The 26,364-nt window shown below is 37.3% G+C and overlaps 1 protein-coding gene across 8 annotated transcripts in view; it reads left to right on the top strand.

Moving 5' to 3' along the window:
- LOC101158188 (receptor-type tyrosine-protein phosphatase T) overlaps window positions 1–26,364 on the top strand; it is a 313,387-nt gene that overhangs the window by 111,727 nt on the left and 175,296 nt on the right. For all 8 annotated transcript variants that reach the window (XM_020703319.2, XM_020703318.2, XM_020703317.2 and 5 more), the window contains exons 9-11: window positions 13,196–13,311; window positions 13,726–13,906; window positions 24,990–25,099. In XM_020703319.2, the coding sequence (XP_020558978.1) occupies window positions 13,196–13,311; window positions 13,726–13,906; window positions 24,990–25,099 (407 nt within the window). The remainder of the gene's footprint in view (window positions 1–13,195; window positions 13,312–13,725; window positions 13,907–24,989; window positions 25,100–26,364) is intronic.

The following is a 26,364-nucleotide window of genomic DNA, read 5'->3' as shown; positions in this document are numbered from 1 at the left end:
GTGTGTGTGGGTGTGTATATATGTATGTAAATGTCATGTCCAGGGCTATGAATATGTTAGAGAAGTTGCTGGAGCTTCATATTGGACTTCAAAACAGCTGTTGAGTTTTAAAAATGTGTAATTAGTTCTGTGGGTTGAAAATAATAATGAATATAATAATAATTATAAGATAAAACTTTTTATTTTTATTTTTTGCATTTTTAGTTTAAACATTGTAAAAGATAAATGACTCAAAGACTTCTTTCAATCTCTACAGAGTTGCACATCTTTCTCTTGAATGCAAACAAGACTTAATAAATTACATTCTACTGTTTGTGTTTCCGTCAATACTCCTCCATTAAACTGCTAAAGTAAAAGTCACTGTTGCTGTGTGCTTATCCTTGAACACAGAATTACTATAATTAAGAAAAGCCTTATGCTCCTGTAGCTACAATTTTTCATACCCACTTTATTGTTTATTTTAAAACATGAAGTATACCAGAGATGAATAAAAAAACTCATAATCAAATAGACAGCTGAACGGCAAGACTGATACTCAATGCAGTGTCAGAGTAACATTTGGAAATTTAAAATTGTTTTTTTTTTTACTTTTGTTTTGGCATTCACTTGACTATGATCTGCAAGAAAAACTTAAAATAAAAAATTAAAGAGAAATAAAAAAGAATATAGCAGCTTCAAGTATTTAAAGTAATTTAAATTATGGAGATAATGTGGTTTGAACAGGAAATAATCCTGACTGGAAAATAATTAAACATAAGGGAATCTTTCCAAATATTTTGTTGAGACCATTATTTAACTCTTTAATAACAACATTAAAAATTGTAGATCTTTTACAAAAACAACAAGACAGTTAACTGTGTTTTAACAGTTTCAAACTTTACCCTTACTTTCCATCTCGCACAAAAATCCCCCTTGGGCTGACTAAAACAATTTATTTTTTACATGCTTGAAAACAAAATATAAAATTAAGTGCGGCAGCAACATATTATGCCAGTTTCTTTTTCTAAACAGTATTAGAACTAAAATTTGAACATGATAAAGTGATTGATTATTTACAGTTCAGGTCTTCCTTTCATTCCCTTCTTTAATTTCTTCCAGCATGTTCCCACTTCAGTTTCCCATCATCCTGGATTAGTGCGAACCACTTGATATCACATTGGACAATACAAATTGGCTCCCACGGAGCAACAGAACAAATGATCACCAAGGGATACAGATCATTTTTATTCTTTGAAATCTGAACCATAAAATTCAAAAATCATAAGCCCTGCAAGGGGTTTCTTTTTTAGTGATCAAGGGAAAATGTTTTAAAGAGAGATTCATCTTCAGAGATGAGATAAAAGATGAGACCCACAAGGTACGATCACTCGGGACATCGAACCCTTTTGAGGAGTTTAAGCAGAAGATGTTTCCTTTTGTGATTCAATCGGACTTTTATGGGTATAATTGGCTGGGTGACATTATTCTAACGAGCAGCCGCATTCAGGCTTTTAATCTGGGCCCTCCAGCATCTCCCAAGCTTTCCTCCACTTTTGCAGTCACAGCGACTTCTTTTAATCTGAACATGAATTCACTCAGTGCCTCCCTCCATGTCTCTGTTTCCATCTCTTCTTCCAGGTCACAGCCTGGATCTCTGCTTGTCGCTCTGTCATTTTCAGCCAATTAGTGGCTGGCTTAAGGTGCTTAACCTCGAGCCCCACCATCAATTGGCTCATTATGTTGCTCCTTTGAATCCGTCTTTCTCAGCTTCTCTCCATCACTTTTTGTCTGTCTTCTGGCTTTCGTGTTCCTTTTTTCATCTGTTTCTATTCCTGATTGACTTCGGTTACATTCTAGAACCATTTTGTGATTTGATGAGATAGTCTGTTCATCTTCTGCTCCCTTCTTTTCTTTTGTGTTACTTTTCAGCACCTTATTCTGCAACCCTCGGTCCTCTGTGCCCCCAAACCTTTTTCCTCAGAATGCCACAACTCAATTGTCCCTTCCTTTGCCTGCAGGCATCGATAATATTAATGAAATGGGATTCGAAATAGATTTTCTTTCTGCTTTGTTTTGAATTACATTACTACACAGTTCTGGCCCAGTGTGTTTCTCTTCCTGCAGGTTTTGATTTCATATGGATTCATTCTGAATCTTTCCTGCTGAAAGAATGCAGCTTTAACCCTTATAGATGCTGCAATGCTTGTAATCACTCCACAGCCTCAGCAGGATGTGATGCTTTTTGACCCCTAAGTTGATCAATAAAGCAACTGATTCTCCCTCACCATGCTGAGATCTGCTCAACAATTGCTGCAAAACCAGAAACTATGACACTGCCTAAGCTTCAGAGCTTCAGTCTCTACTCCTCTGTGAGGGACCAAAGATTATCAGACATTGGAGAACTTTTTAGCACAATCTGCAACTCGGAGTCAAACATTTGTATTCAAGGCTATTAGGATGCATTTAGTAGCTTATAATAAGTGAGCTAAAACTGAAACAAAAAACTTTTAAAACGAAAAGTTTTACTTATTTATGCAAACCTAATTTTAATGGGATGAGTTAATTTTGAGCAATATTTTTGGTAAACCAATTTTGAATGCTAATGTACAAACCCAGACTCGTTCTCATTATAAATCGTTTTTGTAAACAATGATCACAACAAAATTTAATTTTAAAATGAAGCAGAATAATTTTTTTCAACCCAGTCAAACCTGCAATTATAGCCCATACTAAAGGACTCTATATAAATGTTTCATATTTGTTCATTTTCTGTTTCATTTCGGCTTGACTGAATGTCAGCTGAATGATAAATGGATAAATAAATGAAAATAAATTATGCCTAAAAAGTATAAATGGCATCTCAATTGCACCTTTAAAAATCTTAAATGACATGGCCTTTTAATCTTTCTTTATACTGAAACGAGTATTCACAAGTTTTTACACTATGCAAAAATAATTAGCATTTAATGTCTTTTTTCTTTTAACCTTAAAAGTCAAGAGTGCTCTGACATTTGTGAAGGGCAGTCGCCATAAATGTTTTTTGATGCAGTTGTCTTTCCAATCACCATGTTGATGAATATTAATCAAAAGCTGCACTGCATCATAAAGACTTGTCTGGCCAATCAGAACATGTGTAATTATTAGGTTTAGAATAAAAACGACTACAAATTAAGTGAACTACGCCCACATTTCTGTGGTGTTTAATAAAAGGGGGGAAAAAAACAGTAAAAGAAATTTGTTTAAAGGTTTTCTAACTTCTAATAAGAATGTGTTATTAGAAGTTAAATGTTTCGCGACTTCCAATAACATTTTTTAAGGTAAACTTACAGGGCTACAGAAAAACTTTTAACTGTCTTTAATAAACGTATATTTTTCCATCTGAAAAGTTAATAAACAATCTTTAGTTGATTTACTTTTTTCTGTTTTTTAGTTAATTATTTAAATATGGAAATTGGTTTTATTATAAACTGATAAAAGTTAGGATTGTAAAAAACAAATTTTTAATAATAAAGAAGCTGTAAGAAGCAACCAAAATAAAGTCACAGTCCATCTAATCATTATCTACTCCACATACTTTCAATTCAGTTCAGCATAAAATGTTCGCTTTGCAATTACGATTATTCCAATACAATTCATTGTAAAGATACCAAATCTTTGTAATAAAGTCAGTCGTGATGTTTTCTTAAGTTTGTTCCAGCTGTTTTTTGCTAAAAGCAGGGTCACTGTTGACAGGTCGCCAGTCCCCACATACATCAGGTGGCACATTCACTTTTCAACACACTATCACAAGTTTTCATTCATTTTTAATGCAAAGTAGATACATCAGTTTAAGAATGTTGGTGCAGGCTGGAAAGACCCCCCCCCCCCCCCCCCCCCCAACAATGTCTGTATGATCATGGTGAGTCAACAGTCATCGCTTTAAAAGCCCCACACAAATCAACTTGCCTGTTATCTTACAACCATAAAGTTTTTGTATCTTTTTTGTTTAAATAGGTTTTGATTCAAAGTTCAATTCAGACGTTACAAGTTGCATTTTAACTCTCATGGCTGATTCCATGCTGAGAGGCGTAATTAAAATCCACTAAAAGGCATCTGCTACCAGTCGATATAATCCAATTTATCCAAGATGTGGAGCTGCGGGGGGTCGCTTTGTCTGCTGCTGATTTTGTGTGATGCTGGTGCGTTACTTTTTGTTTTTTTCCCTGCTGCTTGTAAACTCCACAGTTGTCTACATGAGTAGATGTTTGTAACATTTCTACCCTGACAAGATGTACTCTGAGAGGGCTTGTTTTTGGTTAAGTGTGGGTGAGCAATGAGCCACTTTAATGAGTGCAGAAGCTGTCTGATAATCTGACACTGAGGCGGTTTGAGGTAGTTTAGTAATAAAAAGTTGCTGACATAATTTTGTTTTTATCACACACACAGATGTGTGTTTGTGTGTTTTCGGTTGCAGGTTGGTTGCCGTTACTGCTGAGGAGCAGAAACGTAGATAAAAACGCAGCCTCTGCAACATATCAGCAGTCTTAGAAGTACTGCTGAGGATATATAAAAGCCTCGGGTGTGTGTACATGTGCATCTGGGTTGTATTGCTGGGAGTTAGTTTATAATTTCTAGGATTAACTTGCTTCTAGCCTTTGGCTCAGGTAGTTCCAGCAGTAAGCAATTTCCCTCCAAATACATGTACATTTATAGGCTACATAGACGCAAACATCACACACAGCCTTGAACCAAATGCTGTCCCTGCCGTGCTTCTCCCAAAGGGAGGCTCCAGGTCTTCTGACACTCATTCATCTTCTTCTCTGATCTCTCTTTTTAAAGGTTTTAGCTTTTTGGTTGTCTTTTGAAAGTAGAAAACCATATCAAATACACAGAAAAAAAGAGAGCAGCTTAAAGAGGTCATGGACAGAGGAAGCAAAACAGAGTTTTCTGTAACAAACATCATCTTAGAGCCTCGAAAAATCCTTTTTCAATCATTTTTGCCAGGTCAAAATAGAAGCAACATGAGTACCTGCTGATTTTTTAAAGTATATAATGGTTATTTAATACTCTGCATAATTTTGGATGAACTTTTAGACTTTGTAGAATGAGAATAAGCCTTGGAGGCAAGAATAGGGAATTGTTGCAGCAACTGCACAATCCTCATTAAATGTCAAACAATAAATATTCTAGGCTTTAAATTCTTTGGTTTTAAAGTCCCACTCTGATCATATTTTGATCTATTGTAAAACGTTCCAAGTAGTCATTTCATGGTTATGCCGTTTTCAGACAATATATAAAAAAAATAAAAACTGTGTTGTTTTCTAGGATATAGTTTCTGCAGGATGACAGTAGTTCATTAGAAATTTGCCTCTGATTTGTGGGAGGGATTATTGGTGCAGTGCCCCCACCTCCCGTCACCCATCTGTTTACACTTTAGCTTACAGCCCCTCACAGCCCAAACCTAAATTAAAAGGGGCAACAAAAGTGGCTAGCAATATTGGTGCTGTACAGCTTAGACCCAAATGCCAGCGCAGACGAGGAAAACAAAGACGTACATAGATCTAGTCGTCTGCAAGTGGATGCATCAGAATGTAGGGGAGCAGGGAGCTCGTGGCCCACCCAACATTTTTTGCTTGCTCTTGATTAACAACAGTTTGAATGATGAAAGACTCGAAATTCAAATGTATGTATAATTTTCCTAACATGTCTTTCATCACCAGAAAAATCATACTAGAAACATGATAAAAACACAGCAAAAAAAACCAAAACAATACTCATCTCTGTGCATCTTTAAACAATTTACCAGACAATGTTTTTCTAATGGTAATTATTTTTATTTCTCTGGTAGACTTTCCACATGAAGCTGTGCTCATTTTTATTTTTCTGTCAACAATATTCAGAAAAATGTTTGTCAAAGTTGCGCAATAGTACATTTTAAGTTTTGATTTAGTAAAGTCTTTTTTTCCCCACCAATTTCAGATTGTCTCATTTCTTCCCCAATGGTGGCTTGCTGTATGATTAGCTGTTGCCTAAATATATATACTATATCATTGATATGTAATATCTAATATAATATTTTGGTATTAAAAATCCATCCATTTAATATAAAATTGAAAAAAGCCTACAGACAAAAGGCAGTAAGTTAAAGCAGAAGGTCTTGAACAGAAGCAGCCAAAACTGAATGAAGAGAGACAGAATGCTAAAAAAAAATTAAATAAAAATAACCTGCATGCCAACTTAGGGGGTAAAGCAGGAGAGAGAAAAAATGAAATTGAAAAAACAAAACACAAAACAGAGCAACACGAGAGGATAGTAACTGTAAAGAAGATTGATTTCTGCTCCTCCTCTTCCTCTCCCTCTCAGTGGAACGGCTCCCTAAAGTCTTTGGAATAATGGCTCCATTTCTGCTGCTCATTTGTCAGATTCAGGAAGGCATCCCAAAACACAATGCCTCACAGGGCCTTCAACTGAACTAGAAATCTAGCTGCTAAACATCCAGCAGGCTCTTAAGTACTTCCAAAGACAGAAAAATAACTTTATCTGTACCCCAGGTGAAATCAACTGGGACTTTTCCTATCCATCGACATACAGACTTGTTATCCGGCATTGTGTAAATGATCAAAGGCGCCTCATCCTGGAGTAGTAGTGAAGTCAAAGAAAAGTCAAACGTGGTGCTTGAAGGCTTTGGTTTGGACATGAAACACTGAATTTGTACAGTGGTACATGATATTTGAGTAGCTTCCGTTTCTGTCTTCCACAACACCCTGCAGAGTTCAAGAGACTTGAGGAACACACACAGATGTGGCAAAAGTTACTTCCCCTCTCTTAAATGTATCCGTTTATTTGCTAAACATATGAATAAAAAATAGCATACATATTTTCGCATTTTTTATTTACAACTTGAAATGATTGTGCAACAGATAAGACAAGAAAGAGAATTTAACACACAAATTTAACAAACAAAGTGCAATACATGTTAATTCAATGTAACGCAGTAAATGCAATGAAGAGAAGAGGAGCACAAACAACGGATATGAACAAGACTGCAGGTCATGTTAATGCTCTAACATCTGGTTTACTGTGACATGAGTGTTTAGGTGGGATGCTCAGACCGTTGAAGCGCACCCTCGACAGCTGGTCAGTCTGCGTGAGCTCATGATGGCCAATAGTGCCAGAGCATGATGGGGTACGGGTGATGGTGAGGGCTGTTGATCTCAGTGGCCCCAGAGTGCAGCAGCCGAGTCTGCTTAACAAAAGAGAGTAGGAGAAAATGAATTAAAGGAGCAGATTTTACACTAAAGTGAATAAAGCCATTGCTGGCTTTAAGTACTATGGCCTGTTTCATATCAGCCTAAATCATGAAGCTCAAACATTGCAACTCAATTTTCTTTTTTAGTTTTCAAAGTTTTTTTATTAGCAGAGAAGATGTTTGTTGCCTTTCATAGTGTCTACACCTCCTCCTTAAAACAATGACTGCAGCCGCTTCTATGTGAGATGTGCCAGTTTCCACCTGCCAGTCAGGTTTGAACATGTTTTTGTACACTCAAACTTTTAGGAAATCAGGCTGTCTATTTAGTGTTGTCCACTTTTTAATGCTTACCCTTTTTTAGATTCCCGTTTTGTTCAACCAAAACACGGTAAAATGTTATTAGTAATCTATCTGCTGTCAAACCAAGTGTAAATTATCTTACCGTGGTTTAATAACCCACACATTGAATTCAAAGAAAGACTAACTTTGTTCACTTGTCAAGTTACACCGCAACAGCTGTTCTTTGAAGTTTAAGGTTTTTATAGGTGGAAACCAAAATGCCCTTTGGCCAGTTTTTGTCACTGTTGTCCTTTTGATATCAATGGGCACCTCTTTGGTCCTACACCAGGAGAGGGACTTCATATCTGGCTGCAACATGCCTTCACTGTTTGGCTGTGTCACATTGGGCACCAGCTGTGCCTCCTACAGTGCCCTTTCACACCAAGTGATGGCTAACATGCCAAACCTTGACCGGTCCTGATTAATGAGGACAGCAGCCGTGCCCACTGCTGGGAATATGTCCCAGTGGAAGCACACAATTGTTCTTCCTCCACACAGACATGTTTTTCCCATCTGTCAGCTGGCATGTTTTCTCATTCACCGGTTTCTCCAAAGAGCCTTCATGGAGCTTTTAAAATAAAGAATCGCATTATTATTATTTTTTTCTTCTTCTTCTCAGAAATTGATAACAGTTTTCAGGAAAATCAAAAGATCATATGAAGGAGAGATTAAAATGGATGGGGGTAAAGAGGAATGCACAACGCTTAGGAGTTGGATGAAGGGAAGAAGAGGAGAAAGAGAGCGTAAATCAGATGGATGATGGGACAAATCTGGTATTTGTCATGACCAAGGTCGACCTGGGAGACAGAGTCATCATCCTGACGACGTAAACAAAGTTATAATTCAAAAAAACGTCTCCCAGCAGTCCCCATTCACATCAGTCTCTCTGCATCAAGCCTACATCTTCTGCAGCTTTTCATTTTAATTATTTTCATCCTGAATCTGCATCCTTATGCGAATGTTTCGAAGTTTGCTCTGGTTTGTAGTAAAAAAAAACAAAAAAACTTTTCATGTCCTTCTGTCATTTAATTCTGCCTTCATCTCTTTTTGATAGCGGAAATAATCAATCTGCTTAAATTGAGTTTATTTTAGAAGTAGTCAGATTAACTGAAAGATTAGACACTGTTGGATTAAGTGATTGGTGGAGGTTGTTGGCAATAAGGATTTAGTTGTCAGCTGGCAAAGGTTTTTTCCTCCATAATACACAAACAAGATTTAGCTAAAACGGTTTGGGTCTTTTCAGAAACAAGAGTCATTGCTGTGACAGGACTTTTGAAAAATTGCTGTTATTGAGGAAAACTGGTTGTTTAATTTGCTCTCTGCCTCCACGATGAACGATTATGTCTGTGTATCTGAGTTTATTACATGTGCAACGTTTGATCTGTTTAAAGGTGCACGGTTACAGCTAATTCACGTTAGATTTTAACTCTGAAATGGGATCCTTCTCAGCTTTCATCAAATAGACATTCATAATGACTTTGCTAATTTGGTCTACTCTGAAATTCAACAAAAGCTTCTAATTACATCCACAGTTTTCAATTGTAAGGATACATTATTACATCATACATTACTACATTTTATCCAATATCCTGTAGTCAACATGCCAATATTCAAGGTATTACTTGTTAGAGAAAAAATAAATAGATTGACTGTTATGCACTCCTAGAAATAATTTCTACTGGCAAAATATGATCAGAAAAAGGCAACATTTTTATGCTTTTTGTGTCAGTCCAAGGTGGTCCAAAGATGGAAATCTCTAAAATGTAGTGAAAATACCGAAGCGAACGAGAATTATTTCCTCACAAGATTGCACTTGTAAGAATGCAGTTGAAAGTTTTACAGGGGTCCTTCATCTGTAACTTAATAATTTGCTGACCAATTCAGAAGTGGTTGTTTACTTTGCACATTTTACAAGCCCAAAACTTCTATCTCTTCAAGTTCAAATGAGTGCACAGTAAACACGACCTCTATGTGTTACTGTCACAAACACTGTTGCTGAGCCACGCTCCAAATGAAAAACTTCTCATGTTAAAAGACGACTTTGCTGATGGTAGTTTTTCCCCATAAGTCATTATTCGCAAAAATATGTTCGCTGTGTGTCAATTTTGGAGTTCGTGAAGGAGGCTTAGGCATACTATGAATCTAAAATGACTGAAAGTGGTTCCTCAGACTTGACTTACTTTATTTAAATCATTAATGAAGTCAACTTTTATCATGATCATTACATTGGTATCTTTACTATGCGAAATATTTTTAGAAAAAGAAAATACTATATTTTCAAGGATCAGGAAGATAAAAAGTTATGTAGTCATGCACATAAACAGTTGGATTTATCTCAGATGGATCATCCGAAGGTCCCGTTGTCTAATCATGTCTTATCTTTTAATAAGTAGCTTGTTTGAACAATCCCATAATATGCTTAACTGGACTCATTTAGGTTTGTTGATCAAAAAAGGCCATATCTTGATCTTCTGATGAAAACAATTCTTCCATATGAAATTATATGCATTAACAAAGTATATCTATTTTTGTCAAAGCACTACATTTAATGTAAAAATTTAAGAAGAGATTTAAAAACAAACAACCATATGACATGGTACTTAACAATACCATGTCATATGGTTGTTTGTTTTTAAGAATGTTATTGATCCTACAAAGGGGAAATTACCTGGTAACAAGGAGAACAAAGTCAAAATATTTTTTCTTAATTTTTATCATCTAGAGTGAAAGTCAGAACAGGTGAACAAACTCACTGATTTGCTTGAAGATGACTGGATTTCTCTTAAAAATCACTAAAACTACAAATAAATTGGGTTGACATATTTGCTTTAAGGTTTACAGTCTTGAACACCTTTACATTTCTACAACAAAGGGGAAGGATCCTTTTCTGATATGATAAAGAAAAAGATGTTTATTTCTGAGCCAACCTTTTTTATTTCCCTTCCTGTGAAGTTTGTTTTTCTCCCATAAATAAAGATTTTATTTTTTCACTACAGGGACGTGGATAATTCAGGTCTTCTAATCATGCAGTGACCTGTTTCTGTTGCCGTCGTTAGCTAATACAAAACTAATTAGGCAGAGACAAAAAAATTGGTCCCAACAAGCTTGTTAGTGCGTTCGGTCATGGTACACAAACCCCTAGAATGAGAGCCTAACATATGCTTGGAACGTTGCTGCAAAGGTGTGTGTTTGTGTGTTTGAGTACACGTGAGCAAGTCTGTCTGAGCTTTTGCGTCTCCGTTTAAGAATTTTTTGTGTTAAGTGTGTCAATGAGTGGCCTTCCAACACTAAATAGAAGTGACTGCGACATCATGCAAAGCGGTGACAGTAAAATGGTGTATTTGTGAATTATAGCAAAGATCGCACAGTTTAATTTAATTCAAGTCAGCTCATTTATGTTGTCCCTGCACAGCTAAAGTCATCTCAAGGCTTTTTGCAAACAAATGATAAATGACTCGCATTTGCATAGTACCTAATGAAGCTTAATCAGTTAAAAGGTTTCGTGTAGAGAGTCAGAGTGTGCATGCAAGTGTCTGATGAGGAGAGATGAGGACGTGACCAGCAACTGTATTATTCCAGGGGGGTTGTGACTCAATAAACTAGTGGGGCAACTAGCATTAAAAAGGCAGAAGGAAACAACCGTCAATACAGCTGATACACACATTACTTGGGTAAAGTAGATTTTACAATGGATATTCATGTAAGCAAACAGCAGCAGCTCAGAAAAGGTGTCAAATCTCAGGTGGTGGACAGGACACATTTACGGCTTTTGGCTTGGAAAAGTCCCATAAAATTTTACAACACAAATCTGTGCACTCTGTCTGTACTGAATGCTCCTTCACAAGGTTTTTTTTTGTTCATCTACAGCTTTAACTGCGGATTTATTTTTAACAACTGAGTTTTTTGGTAGTATATCATGCAATAACTTTGTGCAAGCTCTGGGTGAGATTTGCTTTTAAACTAAAATAAGATAAAACAAAGACATTATTCAGCTAAAATATGATCAAATCAAAATAATTATTCCAAATACTATCCAATAAGTTACTAAAACTACATCATCTCTAAACAAATACACTGGCCAAAAATATAAACGCAACACTTTTGTTATTGCTCAAATTTTTTATGGTATGAACTCAAAGATGTAAAACATTTTCCACATACAAAAAATAACCAGTTCTCTGAAATATTGTTCACAAATCTGTCTAAATCTGTGATAGTGACCACTTCTCCTTTGCCAAGACAATCCATCCCACCTCGCAGGTGTGCCATATCAAGATGCTGATTAGACAGCATGATTATTGCACAGGTGTGCCTTAGACTGGCCACAAGAAAAGGCCATTCTGAAATCTTCAGTTTTGTTATATTGAGGGGGTCAGGGGACTCAGTCCCTCTGTCCAAAAACATGCTTCATAGGTTAATTGATTCCTCCAAATTGTTCAGAGGTGTGACTGTTAGAGTTCATGGCTGTGTGACTGTGGTCCTGCATCAGACTGGCGACCTGTCCAGGGTGTCCCATGCCATCGCTTGCAAGGGGGATAGACTCCGGCAGCCCTGTGACCCCGAAAGAGAACAAATGGATTCAAAGATGAATGAATGAGCACTTATAGAATCTATTGACGACTTGAAGTGAAGAATGTGGTGATTTTGGACTATACACTTCAAAAAACCCTGCATCTGAAATTGAGAAATACACAACAAAATAGCTGACTTAATGTTTGTGAACTTTATTTTGAAAAACTTCAGTTCAAATCAAGGATCAGGCTATAATTTCACTTTTCTGTTTGAGCCAGTCATTTGAAGCATTTTTTTTTTTTAATTGAGAGAAAGAAGAAAGTAGTTCTAACATGACAGAGATATTTTTTAGGCTGTCTTCTCAGACAGGCTATAATCTTTAAATCTTTCTGTCCCTTTGTGTTCCTATTTACATAACCTAGGTTATATCTGACTTTTTGTTTCTCTTTTTATGCTGCTTATTTCATTAAAAACAAACTCAAGTTATGCTTTAAAGAACATTATAAGTATTCAGTTTATTTTTCTCAAATTCCAAAGCATAGTAAAAAATATATTCACAATTTTCTGGCTATTAGCAGATTAGCAAGGCATTGTTTCATTTACATAATTTTTTTTTTAATCTATTTATTGCAAAAGCTATATATTTTCCTGCTTTCAATTGTGTCCAGAGTGGAACTAACTTATGAATGCATAACGAAACCAGTGTTCCTTTTTTACCCCCTCATTATGTGTTCATACATTCTCTGAATGGTTTAAAGGCTTAAAAAAAATCTATTTATCTTTGAAGGTATAAGAGGTTGCGTTTTTGCCGATTTTTGTTGATGATTGTTCCATACCTGTTTTTAATTCTGTTTTAAATTCTGATGCTCCAGAAGTGAAGTCCAAGTAGACCAGCTGCTGCTGCATTTAGAGGACTCTTGGGAAATCGAGGGGTAACTGGGCAGATCAGACGGACAAAGCTGAGACTTATAGTTCAGATGTTTTGGCCCAAATCCTCCATGGATCAAAGTTTAGCCACTTCTTAAAGAGCATTTCCAGATTAAAGAAGGCTGTGATTCCATGGATTCAGTGGATCAGTAACTGCCCCCCCACTGCTTTGCTTCACAACTAAGATTTCTGTCTGCTTCCTCCATTTAGATCCAGTCCATGGCCCCCAAAATGTCAATGTGGTGGATGTCAGAGCTCGTCAGCTGACCATCCAGTGGGAGACTTTTGGGTACGCTGTGACACGCTGCCACAGCTACAATCTGACGGTGAGCATATTTGTCTTCAGCATGTCACCTACAAGCACCATGTATTTCATTTATTATTTTAGATCATTGTTTTAATATTAAGTTGTCATTTATTTGATTGATTTGATTTATTGGTTGATTTCAAGCATTAAAGATAATGTAGTAATAAAATACAACATTACAAATATATCGAACCCATTTCAGATATTAATACATTAATAGTAAAAAAAGAAAAATGAACAAAGATAAAAGAATATGTGATCTTCTTGACAAATCAATGACACAATCCTTAAATGTTTGGACACCAGATACTTGGTAAAACTTGAGAAAACCATCAATTCTGATTATTTTTACAAAGCTGAAATTGTGCAGCTCTGAAATTTTTTTTTTTCAAATGATTTAGAATAGAGAACATTTGACTGTTTTTCTCTCCAGGTGCAGTACCAGTATGTGTTCAACCAGCAAGAGTTTGCAGCTGAAGAGTTGATCCAGACATCCTCACACTACACGCTGAGGGGGCTAAGGCCCTTTGTCACCGTTAGACTGCGGCTCGTCCTCGCCAACCCAGAGGGCAGCAAGGAGAGCGAGGAGATCGTCAAACAGACGGAGGAGGACGGTGAGTAGAAGCAAAGTTTACAAAAAGATGTTTAAAACACTGAGAGTCAAACTTTAAAATGAGATATTGATCATGAGATTTCAGTCTCTGGTCAGATTCTCCCCAAAGAAAGCCGTTTGTTTTCAAAAAATGGTTTGTAAAAAAGTGCGGCCAGTGGGAGCTTGTTTGGGATAAACGGCAGTGCTGATAACCCGCCTGCTCAGAAAACTCAGACTTCTCTGTCAGAAGGGGCAAGAAAAGAGATTCCAACATCTAACCCGTGCTGTGTAAAGGACAGGTGATTTTGGAACTGCAGTTCACAAGCAAACATCATACATGGAGACTGAATGAAAATGACCGTCATCAAATGAAATTGCCTGCAGCAATTTCCACCTTTTAACGTGTGTATTTGTTCCAAGTAAAGGGTTTGATTCTTGCACAAGTTATAAATCAATGTGGAACTTAAACCAAACTTGTTTTAAGAAATTGAAACTTTAATAATATTTTGATAGCTCAAGAGAGTTAATAAAATATTTCATATGTTACTGATCCTTTATTTACATTAAAAGACAGTGTTTATGTTTCTTAAAGACCCACTCGAATATTATAGTTTCAGTATTTTTAACATGTTCTTGTGGAATTTTTCTGATGATGGAGGGAAGAAAATTATGCTCAAAATCACGACCATTTCTTTATTCTAATTGCTGTTAATCAGGAGCAGATGAAAAAATGCCTTTTGAAAAAAAGCTTATTTGTGACATAGAAAATACACTGGGTGGGCCATAAGCTCCCTGTTCCATCTAAGCTCTCCGCAACGGGGAGGGGAAGGGAGGGTGGGGTTGCTCCACCCACAGAGGACTATTTCTAATAAACTCCTGCCACTCTGCAGAAAGTATGTCCTAGAAAACTAATTTTTTAATTTTGGAAAAACAAAACGCCACAATTAAATTTAAATGACCACTGGGAATGCTTTTAAAATAGTTCAGAAGATGATGAGAGTGGGTCTTTAAAGGTATAGTAGAGTAATCACAAACACTGCTGCATTTCTGGTCATAGTGACATGGGCGTTTTTACTGCATAAAGTTTAAGCCAAGGGTAAATAAGACATTTTGGATTATTTCCAATTTCCCCTTAGTCCCTTTTCCGACCCATAAGGAGGTAGGGGTAGAAACTGGAACTTTGAGGAATTCATTTTCAGAAAAAAAGCATATAGATATGAAACAAACTAGAAAATAAAAAATCTTAAATGCCCTATTTTTTTTGCATACATATATATTGCATATTCATTCCTAACAATTGAAACTATATTTTTCTAAAAAAATAAATAAAAAAATGCATACACCTCTGTCTGTGTTTGTAGACATGGCAAACTCCTACAGTAAATGGCAATTGGATGTGTGATCTTTCACAGCACTTATTTTGAAGGGCTTTGTAGCTATTCCAGTTATCTTTCCCTCTCCATTTTCCCATTAGCATTACTCACATGTTGAGATTCACCCTAGGAATGGAGGGAGTTTCAACTACAAGTACAAAAAAATTGAGTTAGATAAGCTTTCAACTCTAAACTCCCGCTGCAGGAAAAGGAGAAAGTTGTGTAGTGCCCAAAAAATGCAGGAACTCCATTTGATCAGAGTATTTCAAAGAAAACGCATCTTTAAGTTCCTTGTTCTGGTGCAGGCGGCTCTATGTCTCCCTACATTGAGTGTATTCCCCCCTCCACATCTTATAATTCACTGATGCCTTGCATTTTTCTCAGCAGCGTGTCTGTGATAAAGTGGAATAGTTCAATTAGAGCGGCGTCAGATAAGCAGAATAAAAGCACCATTGCGGCAATGCCAGATCTCTCATATCTCTTCCTCTGTCCTCGGGGTTCGCTGTTCTGCTGCTCATCATATAACTAATATCCTTTGAATTTAGCTTCTGGGGAACATCACAGCTCACCCTAAAATTCCAGCCTCCTCTCACTACACACACACAAACAGGGTTCAAGCATTTAAAAAAGCTCACACAACTGGGGAGCAGAAAAGGCTTTGGGGGTGAACAGAAGGGAAAAAAAAAAAAAAGACCTTAATTGTTTTGTTGTTAATCGTTTTTTGTTTAACAATCGTTAATCTCCTGGTTGTAATTCAGTAATTAGGGACCAGAACAGCAATAGTTCACACTGAGGCTAATTGTTGTTTGTATGGTAATGGTTTTTATAGAGCCTGGGCTCCTGCAGATGAAGCAGGTTTTTTTTAGCCCTTTTGTAGTCTTGCTGATTACACAGAAATTATCTTTAACCTATGTTTAGGGGCAAAATGAGGAATTCGCAATTAAGAAATGAAATGACTTTTCTCTGGCTCACACGGACTCATCTTCGCTTGTTTATATTAGACGGACGAGAGGCTTTCAGTTTTTAATCAAGTCCTTGGAAATTGTTTCAGTGTCCAGATTTACATGTTATTATAAGCAGACAGACGTGCAGACACGCACAAGCAGCTGCATTAAATTGCTGACGCTGTGGCTATTTCTCTGTCTGGCAAACCAGCGTTTTTAATTTGACACATCCATTATTGTCATGAATTCTAATTCGACCCCCATGCTGCTAAAAGGCTAAAGAGTCCTCATGTTTACTGTGGGAACTGGTTTCCGCTTTATGCTGTGACACAATAATTGTCTGACATGTTAAAAGTTCACGTAAACAAAACAGTGTCCTTAAGCAGGATGGCTGTCGCTTTAAATCTCGATCCGTACTGAAGTCCAGTTCCAAAGCAGCACTGCTTTGGAACATTCACATGAGCAGCAGGATACTTACCAGCAATTAAAAAACATTTCCAAAATATCTTAAAACATCTGCAGGACTCTCCGCTTCAACTAAGTGTTAAACAGATGTGTAGTATAAAGCAGCATGCAACAGAAAAGGCTGTTGTCAAGAAGTGCACAGAAAGGCAATAGAAAACACAGAAACAAAAATTAGCCTTATTTATCTCACTTTGCCTTAAAATGCACAAAATGAGGGCGAGGCGTTGCTTGGTGTCGCCACGTTTTCACTGTAAGGTTTCTCCCTTGGTACACCCGCTTTGGTTTCTTTCACACAGGGACATCAATAACACATAGTCAAGGGGGGGGGGGGGGGGGGGCAAGAGTGACAAGAGTCCAGGCAGAGCAAACATGGACCTCAGCTGCATCTTTATTGGCAAACAATTGCAAATATTTTTTTGATTATTTTTTTTATGTTTTTTTCTTTAAAAAAAAACTTAATTTTAATACTTTTAGTTAAAAATGAAGATTTAGATACTTAACAGGCTACAGTTGATATTACAGTACATATCTTTGTATTTTCATACATTTCTTTTTTTTTCTTCCAAACTTTATTTGCCAGTTTTTCATTCACAGTATTCCATTACAGTATTGTTGGGCTCATATTTATAGATATGGACCAAAAGAAATGTAATTATACACAAACAAATAACAGGTAGAAAGTAGAATATAACTAAGAAATAAACCAGAAAAGGCAAAAAGAATCACAAAAACATCCTCCCACCCAACCCCCACCCTAGGTTCTAAAAACAGCAGAAGGAACAATAAAAAAAAGAAAAGTACTGATGAAATGCAGTGATTTTCTTACATTTATTTAAAACTATGTGCCTTTTGATACACTGATTATGGCACAGTGAAGTACACTGCGTAAAGCCCTGTGTATTTAAACTGTATGTGTCCTTTCTATAATGGCACCCATTGTTTTTTTTTTCCATTCAGCAGCCTTGATATAATCTCTGGATAAAGATATAAAAACGTACCGGTAAATATTAAATACAGAAATTTCAAATCATGTTTGTCCCTTCACACACATGAATGTATGAGGGGATCTGCTGACTGTGAGGGCACTGACAATCACTGATATGCTATAATCCTGTTATTTTCAGACCACATGATTGTCTTTGAGATTAATATCATTCAGTTCTTGCTGAGTTTCTCTTTTGGGGGGATTGGTTGTTTACCAAAATGAGTTTTGAGAGATGTGCTTCCTGTTTATAGGCTTTAAACATTTTAAGCTCCTTTTTTTTAATGATTTTTTTTATATTTTTGTTTCTCTCTTTTTTTCCCAACTGCTAAAGTTTCTGGCATGTTATCATTTTTTATATGAATTTTCCCAGTCTAATCTGAACCTTGTTTTACCTAAAGCCTAAATGTTTTTTTTTCTAAAAACCATACCAATCTGTCATGTAATCCATTCATAACTATTAATATCTATGCAGAATAATCCATATACACCCTCCCAAATCCCTGTTTTTCGTCATCCTTATAAAGATGAAATGCAAATTATGATAAAGATCAATGTCTTAAAAAGATGTATAATAAAAACTTCTTTCTTCGGAAATTCAATCAGTTTTTTTCTCCACGCAAAATAAATTGCCCTTCATTCTACTTGACATAAACAAAAATAATTTAATTTAAAGGAGAAGCAAATATATGTGCAAATTGCAGCTTCTTTGTTTTTGTCCAGCATGTGACAAGCACTATGTGTGATTTGAAAGACCTCTGACAAAAGTACACCTGCTGCAAATCCTCCTACCTCCCAACCACACAGCCTTAATTAACCCCTTTTTACATGCACACTGGAAATTCCATTCTAGTTCAAAGAACATTTACAGGAGTCTGTTTTAAATGTAACCTGTATTTTGTATTTGTTATTTGCTTTAAGAACTTCAACATTGCCTTTAAGTAGCATAGATACTTTAATTAGATGGAGGGTCGTGGTATGCTGTTGTGACCCCTGAACATTGCAGTTGAAGGGTCATCTGTTGATTCATCCTTCCATGCATCCCCAAAAGTATCTCCAAGTTGCTTCATGGATCTTTCTGTCCACAGATGTCTGTCTTTTTATGGGAAAAAGTCCAATTCTATCAGTGTTTGTAAAAAAAAAAAAATGTGTAGACAATAGGGTGTTCATATCAACAGACTTTTACTAACATGTACTTTTTCTTTCATGTATGAAAAAGATAAATAGAGGAAAATGAATGGCAACTTTTAAAAGAACAAAGAAGTCAGTTTAAGGGAGCGTGATGGGCTTTGGCTCTCAACTGTGCAGGACTGACATTTCCCTGAACCTATATTTCTCTTTTCAGTGTTTTCTTGTGACTTGTCAGAGTTAGTCATGAGAACTGAGTCTGAAAAACTGAACACCAAGCTGTCAACAAACAACACATTGAAGGCAGTTTGTTTTCTGCCTCCAAGTCCCCACACTTGTGAGTGGAAAAAAGCATTCTAATCCTCCATGTAATGTCAATTTTTGTACCACAAACAGTGATAAATAACTGTTTTAAATTCTACTTGTTTGAAAACTGCTACAAAGATTGAAAAATAGAAAATAATTATTATGAAACAGCTGTTAAACTGTGTCGTGCTGTGATGAAAAGAGGCCAGAAATTTTTTTAATACCAATAAAAAAGGCTTGAACAGGGCTGAAAAGACGAGAGAGGGTTCAGAGAGAGAGGAAAACTGAAAAACAAAAAGCGAGGCGATCACAAACCCCCTCACAAAAACACACATATAAAGAGAGCTGCCAGCATAATAAAAAGGGCCTTTCATTGTGCAGCGTGATGGAAGTTAATCAAGTTATGATTAATGTGTTACAGCTGCTGTTATCTTTTCAATGAAGCCTGTTTTCTTCTGTCTCATTCCCGACGGTGCACAAACACACCAAGGCAGATACAAAATGTGGCTCGTGCACACGCTTTGAGAGCAGACAGATGTCACAGCATGCACTCCAGCCATCGGAGGCTCGTACACTCTTAGCCACTCACAAAAGCAGCAGATATTCACAGATATCAAGGTAGACAATGCGCATTATTAAAGACAGGAGTGCGTATGCGCGCACGGAGGTGAGCGATAAGGTGTTGAATAAAATGGCATTGTCTAATTGCGTTTCTTTGTTAGGATAATTTGATCCACTCCATAGTCTAGGCGCATAATCAACACCTTGGAATTACTAATCAGACTCTTCTTCATTGCGACTTCATTCCTTTTGGTCTAAACTAGGGTATTTTACAGAGCTCAGACAGCATTAATGAGGGTCAGTGTTTGTCTAAAATATAAAAAAAATAAATAAATAAATAAAAAATCATTTTTTTAAACTCTACTTCATAGCCTAACTGTGTTTAAGTCTTCCTACGTTGTTGCAACAAGTTTATATGGCATTCACAACTTCCTTGCAAAAGAGTTTGAAGTTCAAATAAATCAAAACTAATGTTTATGAGGTAATTTCTTAAAATAGCCAAAATCTTTGGTGAGTTTAGGAAGTTATGAACACTGTTGGAGTTTCTGTCTGCCAGCTGTTGTAAATAAGTAGAGATGAACAAGTGGCAGATTATACAAAGGGCAGCAATTTTATTAATTATATTCTCACTCTGTTGTTATTCCACACTGATTAGTTTCCTGCATGTCACATTCAAAGGGCATGGCACTCACTCAGACTGTCACGTCACATTCATGGCTCCTGTCTATCAAGTTTTATTTGTTTGCTTTTACAAAAAAATTTCTAACAAGCTCACTGCTGAATGGCGAGAGCTGTTGCCATTGAAATGATGACTCAGACTGATTTGGACCAATCACTAATCACCCATTGTGGCTCCAAAAGGGTGGTATCTGTATTGCCAAAAGAAAAACAAAAAATGTGACTGAATTATTTTATTTTGTTTATTTTATTTCCAGTTCTCATATTACCTTTCAGCATATCCCTTAAGGGGTTTCCACCACATTCCACTGATTCGCACAGGGGGTTTGGAGGAGATTCCTACACCAGATGCCCTTTCTGACACACCCTGTGTTTTATCTGGGGTGCGGACCAGCATTGGAGGTTCCAGAGTTGAGCCACCTCATTGCTAAATAGTTAGGCAGTCTTGCTCAAGGACCTACGCTGGACGAAGCTCATCGCAACCCCTGGGAAATAAACCCTAGTTTTCCATGTGCCAACCAACTGAGCCATCCAGCCTATTCCCATTTGGGTCCATGTTCCTACTAAAATCTTATGAGAAACTCCAAATATTAAAACAAGTTTGTCATTTCCCCTTAATCTGGTAATATTTCCAGGGATACAACCTTGCACCTGGTGCCTCGGAATTAGAAAGCCCCACAAAGACTCCCAAACATTTTGGAACCAACGTTGTAAATAGCTTCCCTGAATTATCAGCATCAGTCACCGCCAAATTAGATAAAAGCCTTGGAGTCATGGGAACAGTTAATCTAAGTGCAGGACCAAACCAAACAACAAAAACCAAAAATTATCCAAAAAAGAAAGTTTTGAAAACATCCAAGCAAACATCTTCAATACCCACCTCGCCCTGATTAGTGTTTTGGGGCTGGTTTAAACATTGCTTTGGATGAGGGGAGATTGCCAGTTCATTATGGGCTCATGTAGACAAACACCCTCTCTAACGGCCAATGCAGCCTCCATTTAACCTTTAAGACATGTGTTAGGACAGTATAAAGAACCAAGCAATGTCTTAATGAATACCAGACATGAAATTCAATTCCTTAAAAGCCTACTTTGAAATCATATAGAAAGGTAGAAGTTGTATGTTGAAAGGTAATTTCGCTGTCAAATTTGTGTATATATAGAAATTGTTTTTATGACTTGATGTCTCAATCAGTAAAAAAGTTCTTTGCTCTGTCATGTTTGGACTTTGAGGAAGCCGTTTTATTGCCTGAAAGCTCTGGACGAAGGTTTTTGAAACATCCTATAATAGCAGCAGCCCTGCAGCTATTTGATGCTGTGAAGAAAGGCAGAAGATGGCTCCCCACACTGAAGTGTTAAAGGAAATAATGTGGCAAATCCATCTTCATTGTTGGATTCAGTTTAGACTGAACCCACAACCGTCTAAACTTCTTTTAAAAGCCTTTTCCAGTTGATCCGAATCCATCTGAGGGAGCAGTAAAAGCTTTCTGCTAAAGTCGGATTTTGAGTTACATTGCAGACATTTGGCTGACAATTTCATCCACAATTTCTTACGGTTAGAGAAACTGCAAAAATAAACTTGACTCCTTTCATCATCAGTGTGCAGCTGATAGAAGATTGATGTCAGAGATCAGAATGTTGGGGGAGATATCTCCGCAAGTACTACTCGATTATTTGGCAAAAGACAAAATTTGGTAAATTAAATCAAATCTAAGCTATAAAAGAAGAAAATCCACTTGTGTAAAACTAAATAACTATGCTATGTGGAGCATAGCTAATGCTTATATTCCTGTAGCTCCCCCAACACACACACACTAGTGCATTTCAACACCTTACAGCCTTTCCTTCTCATAGCTCTGCTTGTCTCTCTATACACATTTTCAACAATTCACACCTGCCACTAAGCCTGTGTCTCACATTTTGTGCTGTCTGCAGGACTTCTCCACATTTTTGTGTGGATTGTGTACACGTTTTACAGTTCCCTCAAAGACAAGTGTCTGACACTTTGCACACCTCTGGAAAGATATGACAAAAGTTTTCCTGTTCCTAAAAAAACACAGATATTCACACTGTTTGCTCTGTTCAAATGAATATGTTACTACAATGAGTCAAACATGTGGGGAATGTTTTATACCTGCTTTTTGTCAATGGGACACATTTTTTTTTCCAAGTTGGACTATTTTAGGACTCCATTGACAATGCTGTGACAGAAATACATGAAAATCAATGTAATATTTAACTAATTATAAATGAGTATTTTTGTTTTATTGGTCTCCATGCCACAAACATCCTACCAGTTGCTTGTCACTTTCAAACAGATGCACACAATTTGGTCATAGAAGGTTTTTAATGGCAAAGGATCTTTCTAGATTTACTTTGACTAGTCCAAATTTCTATGAAAGAGACGTGTTTCACTTCGATGTAAACCACATTTGTTGAAGTCTCCATTGTTTAATAATGTGGAAAGTAGCAGGGATACGGTCCATTTAAGGTGGATCTATGGTGCAATCTATTTCTGGTTGACACATCCCTATAACATAAAAAGAACACAAACTGAAGGTATGGACAAAGCTGCTGAGAACTATTCCTCTCGGGTCTTAACTAAACTATACTCTTAGTGGAAACAGACTCTTTCTGGGCTCTCTGTCTGAAAAAAAAATACAAAAGGTCAGGCAGAAAGTAGTCTGAGTGGAAATGCACCTGTGGCCATGGTTTTGGGCAAATTGCAATACTGATACTCCCTCTGGGTCATCAGTGCTCCGAGGTCATCTGAGTTAACTGCCTCTGATCTCACAGTTCTCCTGTTTATCAGGAGGATGAAGTGGTTTAAATGACCATCTATCTCTTTTAGTCTTTGCTGTGCATCATAGTTGGATAATCTAGGTTTCAGGATTTACTCAAAGCTGCTCCTATAAGTGAAATTAACTTATCACAGTTTAGCATCATGGGAGATGTTTCAAAAGAATCTGTATTGGCCCTTGGCATTATTCAGTCAACCCATCATAGAAAAGATATTGCAAAAATATAAGTTATACCATAAAGAGTAAAAAACAAAACAAAAAAACAATTCCTTTGTTACACTACAGTGTGCTTCTGTTTATCAAGTCTTCCACAGTCATGTTTCTTTTTGCACAGAATGCACTTAAGACACTTAAAAAAACAATTTTAATACCTTTCTGCTTTTATTCTCTGTAGCATTTCTTTGTTTTTTTTTATACTCTATTTTTGGTTTCTTTTACTTACTATATCCATTACTTTTATATTTGTCTATTTGTTTATAAACGTCTGCGACATTTAGTAAAAATGTAATTGTACCAAGAACTTTGCTGCCATGTTGCATATGACAAACTTCGAACACTTTGAATCTCTTGACAAAATACACGTGAAGGACCTAAAAAGCATGTAAAATGTTACTTCTATAAGTAGAAAAATTCACCAAATCCTCCCAAAACTGGAGATGAGGAAGTGCATACGTTAAAAGATATACTCATGTCTCATATAAGATGGATTTATAAGGTGACTTTCCTTAGTACCATTGTTGTTTTTGTTTCAGGCTTTCCAACCGACTGAGTTTGATTTTTGTTTTCCCAGTGGTGAGTCAAAGATTCTGTTTAGAGTCCGAACAATTCACCGTGGCTGATGTCTGTTTGCCTCAGCAGTTGTTCCATTATTCACCGTCTGCAGAGCTGCCTCCAGATTGATCCCTGCGTGACATTATTTACAGCTCATCTCTCTCCCCTCGTCTTGGAAAGATGCCGTTTTAATTTTACAAATTACAGCGGAGTTTTGATTTGGAGCTTTTTGGAAATTTATCGCGCCACGTTTCATCAAAAAGCTGATGAAGAACTCAGCAGACGTTTTGAACACTCATCACTCAAATGCATTAAGACCAAAACACACTTTTTCTTTACACACTTGAGCATTTGATCAACACAGCAACGGCATAACCGCTAACAAAAAATATCCTTATCACATTCTTACATGGAATGCTTCTCTTTTTTCAGGTTTGTGTATTGCAGATCAAAGAATAAGCTGCATAAAGCCAGCAGTCTTCTGTACATCAGTTCTTTTTTTCCCTTAATCTTTTAAGGAAGACCTCATGAGCAACAAACTGCTGCAGTCTTGCAGTATTAAACATATAAATCATGTTTTTCCTTACTGTTTGCATCCTTTACGATCAGTCTGCTGGGCTTCTTCAAAGGGAGCCTACCATTTATGTTATAACATAATAATTTATCAAGTACTGCTAAAATTCAAGCAAAAAACAACCAAAACAAGGATAGAAGTTCAGTTAAAACTAAAAAAGTTAGTGTTTTGAGTGAAAAAACTGTGACTTTGTGAAAAAAGTTTTCAGCCAAAGAGTTCCACAGCCAGGAGCAGCGTAGCAGACAGCACAATCATCCATAGTGATGATCTCATTCTAGGGAGTAAAAGAAGATGGGTATTGATGGGGACCTCAGGGTAGTTTGTGGTGTGAGGATTTCCTTAAGGTAGGTGGGAGTGTTTCCAAAATCGCATCAGTGGGCACAGAGGGAGAATTCTTGTAACGACAGGGAGCCAATGGTGATTGAAGGATGGCTATGAAAGTCTTAAACTTTCTTTGCTGTTTAAATGAAGACCATATAATGTCTAAATCTATTCCATGCATCTTTGTTGTGCTCTCTGCAGTGCCAGGCTCTGTGCCCATGGAGTCCTTGCAGAACACGCCGTATGAGGAGAAGATCTTCATGCAGTGGAAAACTCCCAACGAGACCAACGGGGCCATCACTTTGTATGAGGTCAGTTAAGCCCGCATGACCTTCTGGCTGTTCAGCGTCATTCTCACTGGTTGGAATCCATGTACAGAGAGCTCCAAAACCAAAGAGCGTGTATTTCAGCTGGTTTTAAAGCTACACCTGTGGGATTTCGCACTAAATTACTTTACATCAACAAATGCGTTTACATAACTGTTCCAAGACACATCGATTTCTTTATTGAAATATAGTTTATGTTGAAGCGTATAAAATGATTAACTGTGTCATTTCTGCAGTCGCTGCAATTTAAGAAAGTTTGTTTTAAAGTGTTTTTGATGTAATTTAAGAAACAAACTATCTTGTAGACCAAATTGTCACAAGCCTAAAAGATTAAAAAACAAAACAAAACAGAATTCACAATAGTTTTATAAGTACCGTAATTTCCGGACTACAAGCCGCTACTTTTTTCCTGCGCTTACAGCCCTGCGGCTGATTCAGTGACGCGGCTAATTTATGGAATTAATTAGCAGCTGCCATGTACGTACTTTCGAACTCAGTGAATAGTTTGAATTCTTTATCTAACACCAAGCACAAGGCATTTATATTCAACACACCTCTAAGCAGCCAAACAGCATGGACTTGACTTCAGGTCTTAGACACTTCAGTCATGGTTCAACAAAATGAAACACGCATGCCCGGCCGCATCCCAGAATCCTTTGGTGCCATTAGACCCAACTTGCACCAGATCGCCGCTACAATATGATGAAGCTTTCAAGTTAAAAGCAATCGTTAAAAGCAGCGTAAAAAAGTCCACCGTCACCAACGGGTTTGGAAAAGCCGGTTTGTTGCGTGACGGAGAGAACAGCGCATGGAGTGAATTTACACTCCATTTACGGTTTCTAAGGAAACCGTAAAAGCGGAATTTTGCTTTGAAAAGCTCACAGCCTCCGTGTGAGCTGGAGACATCTTCTCCTGCTGATTGCGCTGCGGGGCCGATGGCAGTCTGAAGGCTCCCACACGTAACAACGCACCCGCCCCTCATACACAAAACGTACAGTATTAAGTCCGATTGCTTTGCACAGAAACGATTTGCTCCATCCACCGGCGCAACGGGGACGAAGTGCTCCTCCTTGAAGCCGCCCTGGCCAGAGGTGTCGGAGTAGATAGGAAGGGGAGACAAGGAGCGCGCGGGGCGGGAGCGGAGCGCAGAGGCGTCCGCGGAGTGCAGAGGCTTCTGAATTCTGACGCACGCGCCGCACTGAGGCGCGCGTATCACGCTGAGGCGCGCGCTTTTCAGTCGGCGCTGCTGT

The sequence above is a fragment of the Oryzias latipes genome, chromosome 5 (genome assembly GCF_002234675.1).
Source record: "Oryzias latipes chromosome 5, ASM223467v1".
In the NCBI taxonomy this organism is placed as follows: domain Eukaryota; kingdom Metazoa; phylum Chordata; class Actinopteri; order Beloniformes; family Adrianichthyidae; genus Oryzias; species Oryzias latipes.
This window is presented reverse-complemented; position numbering and strand designations above follow the sequence as displayed.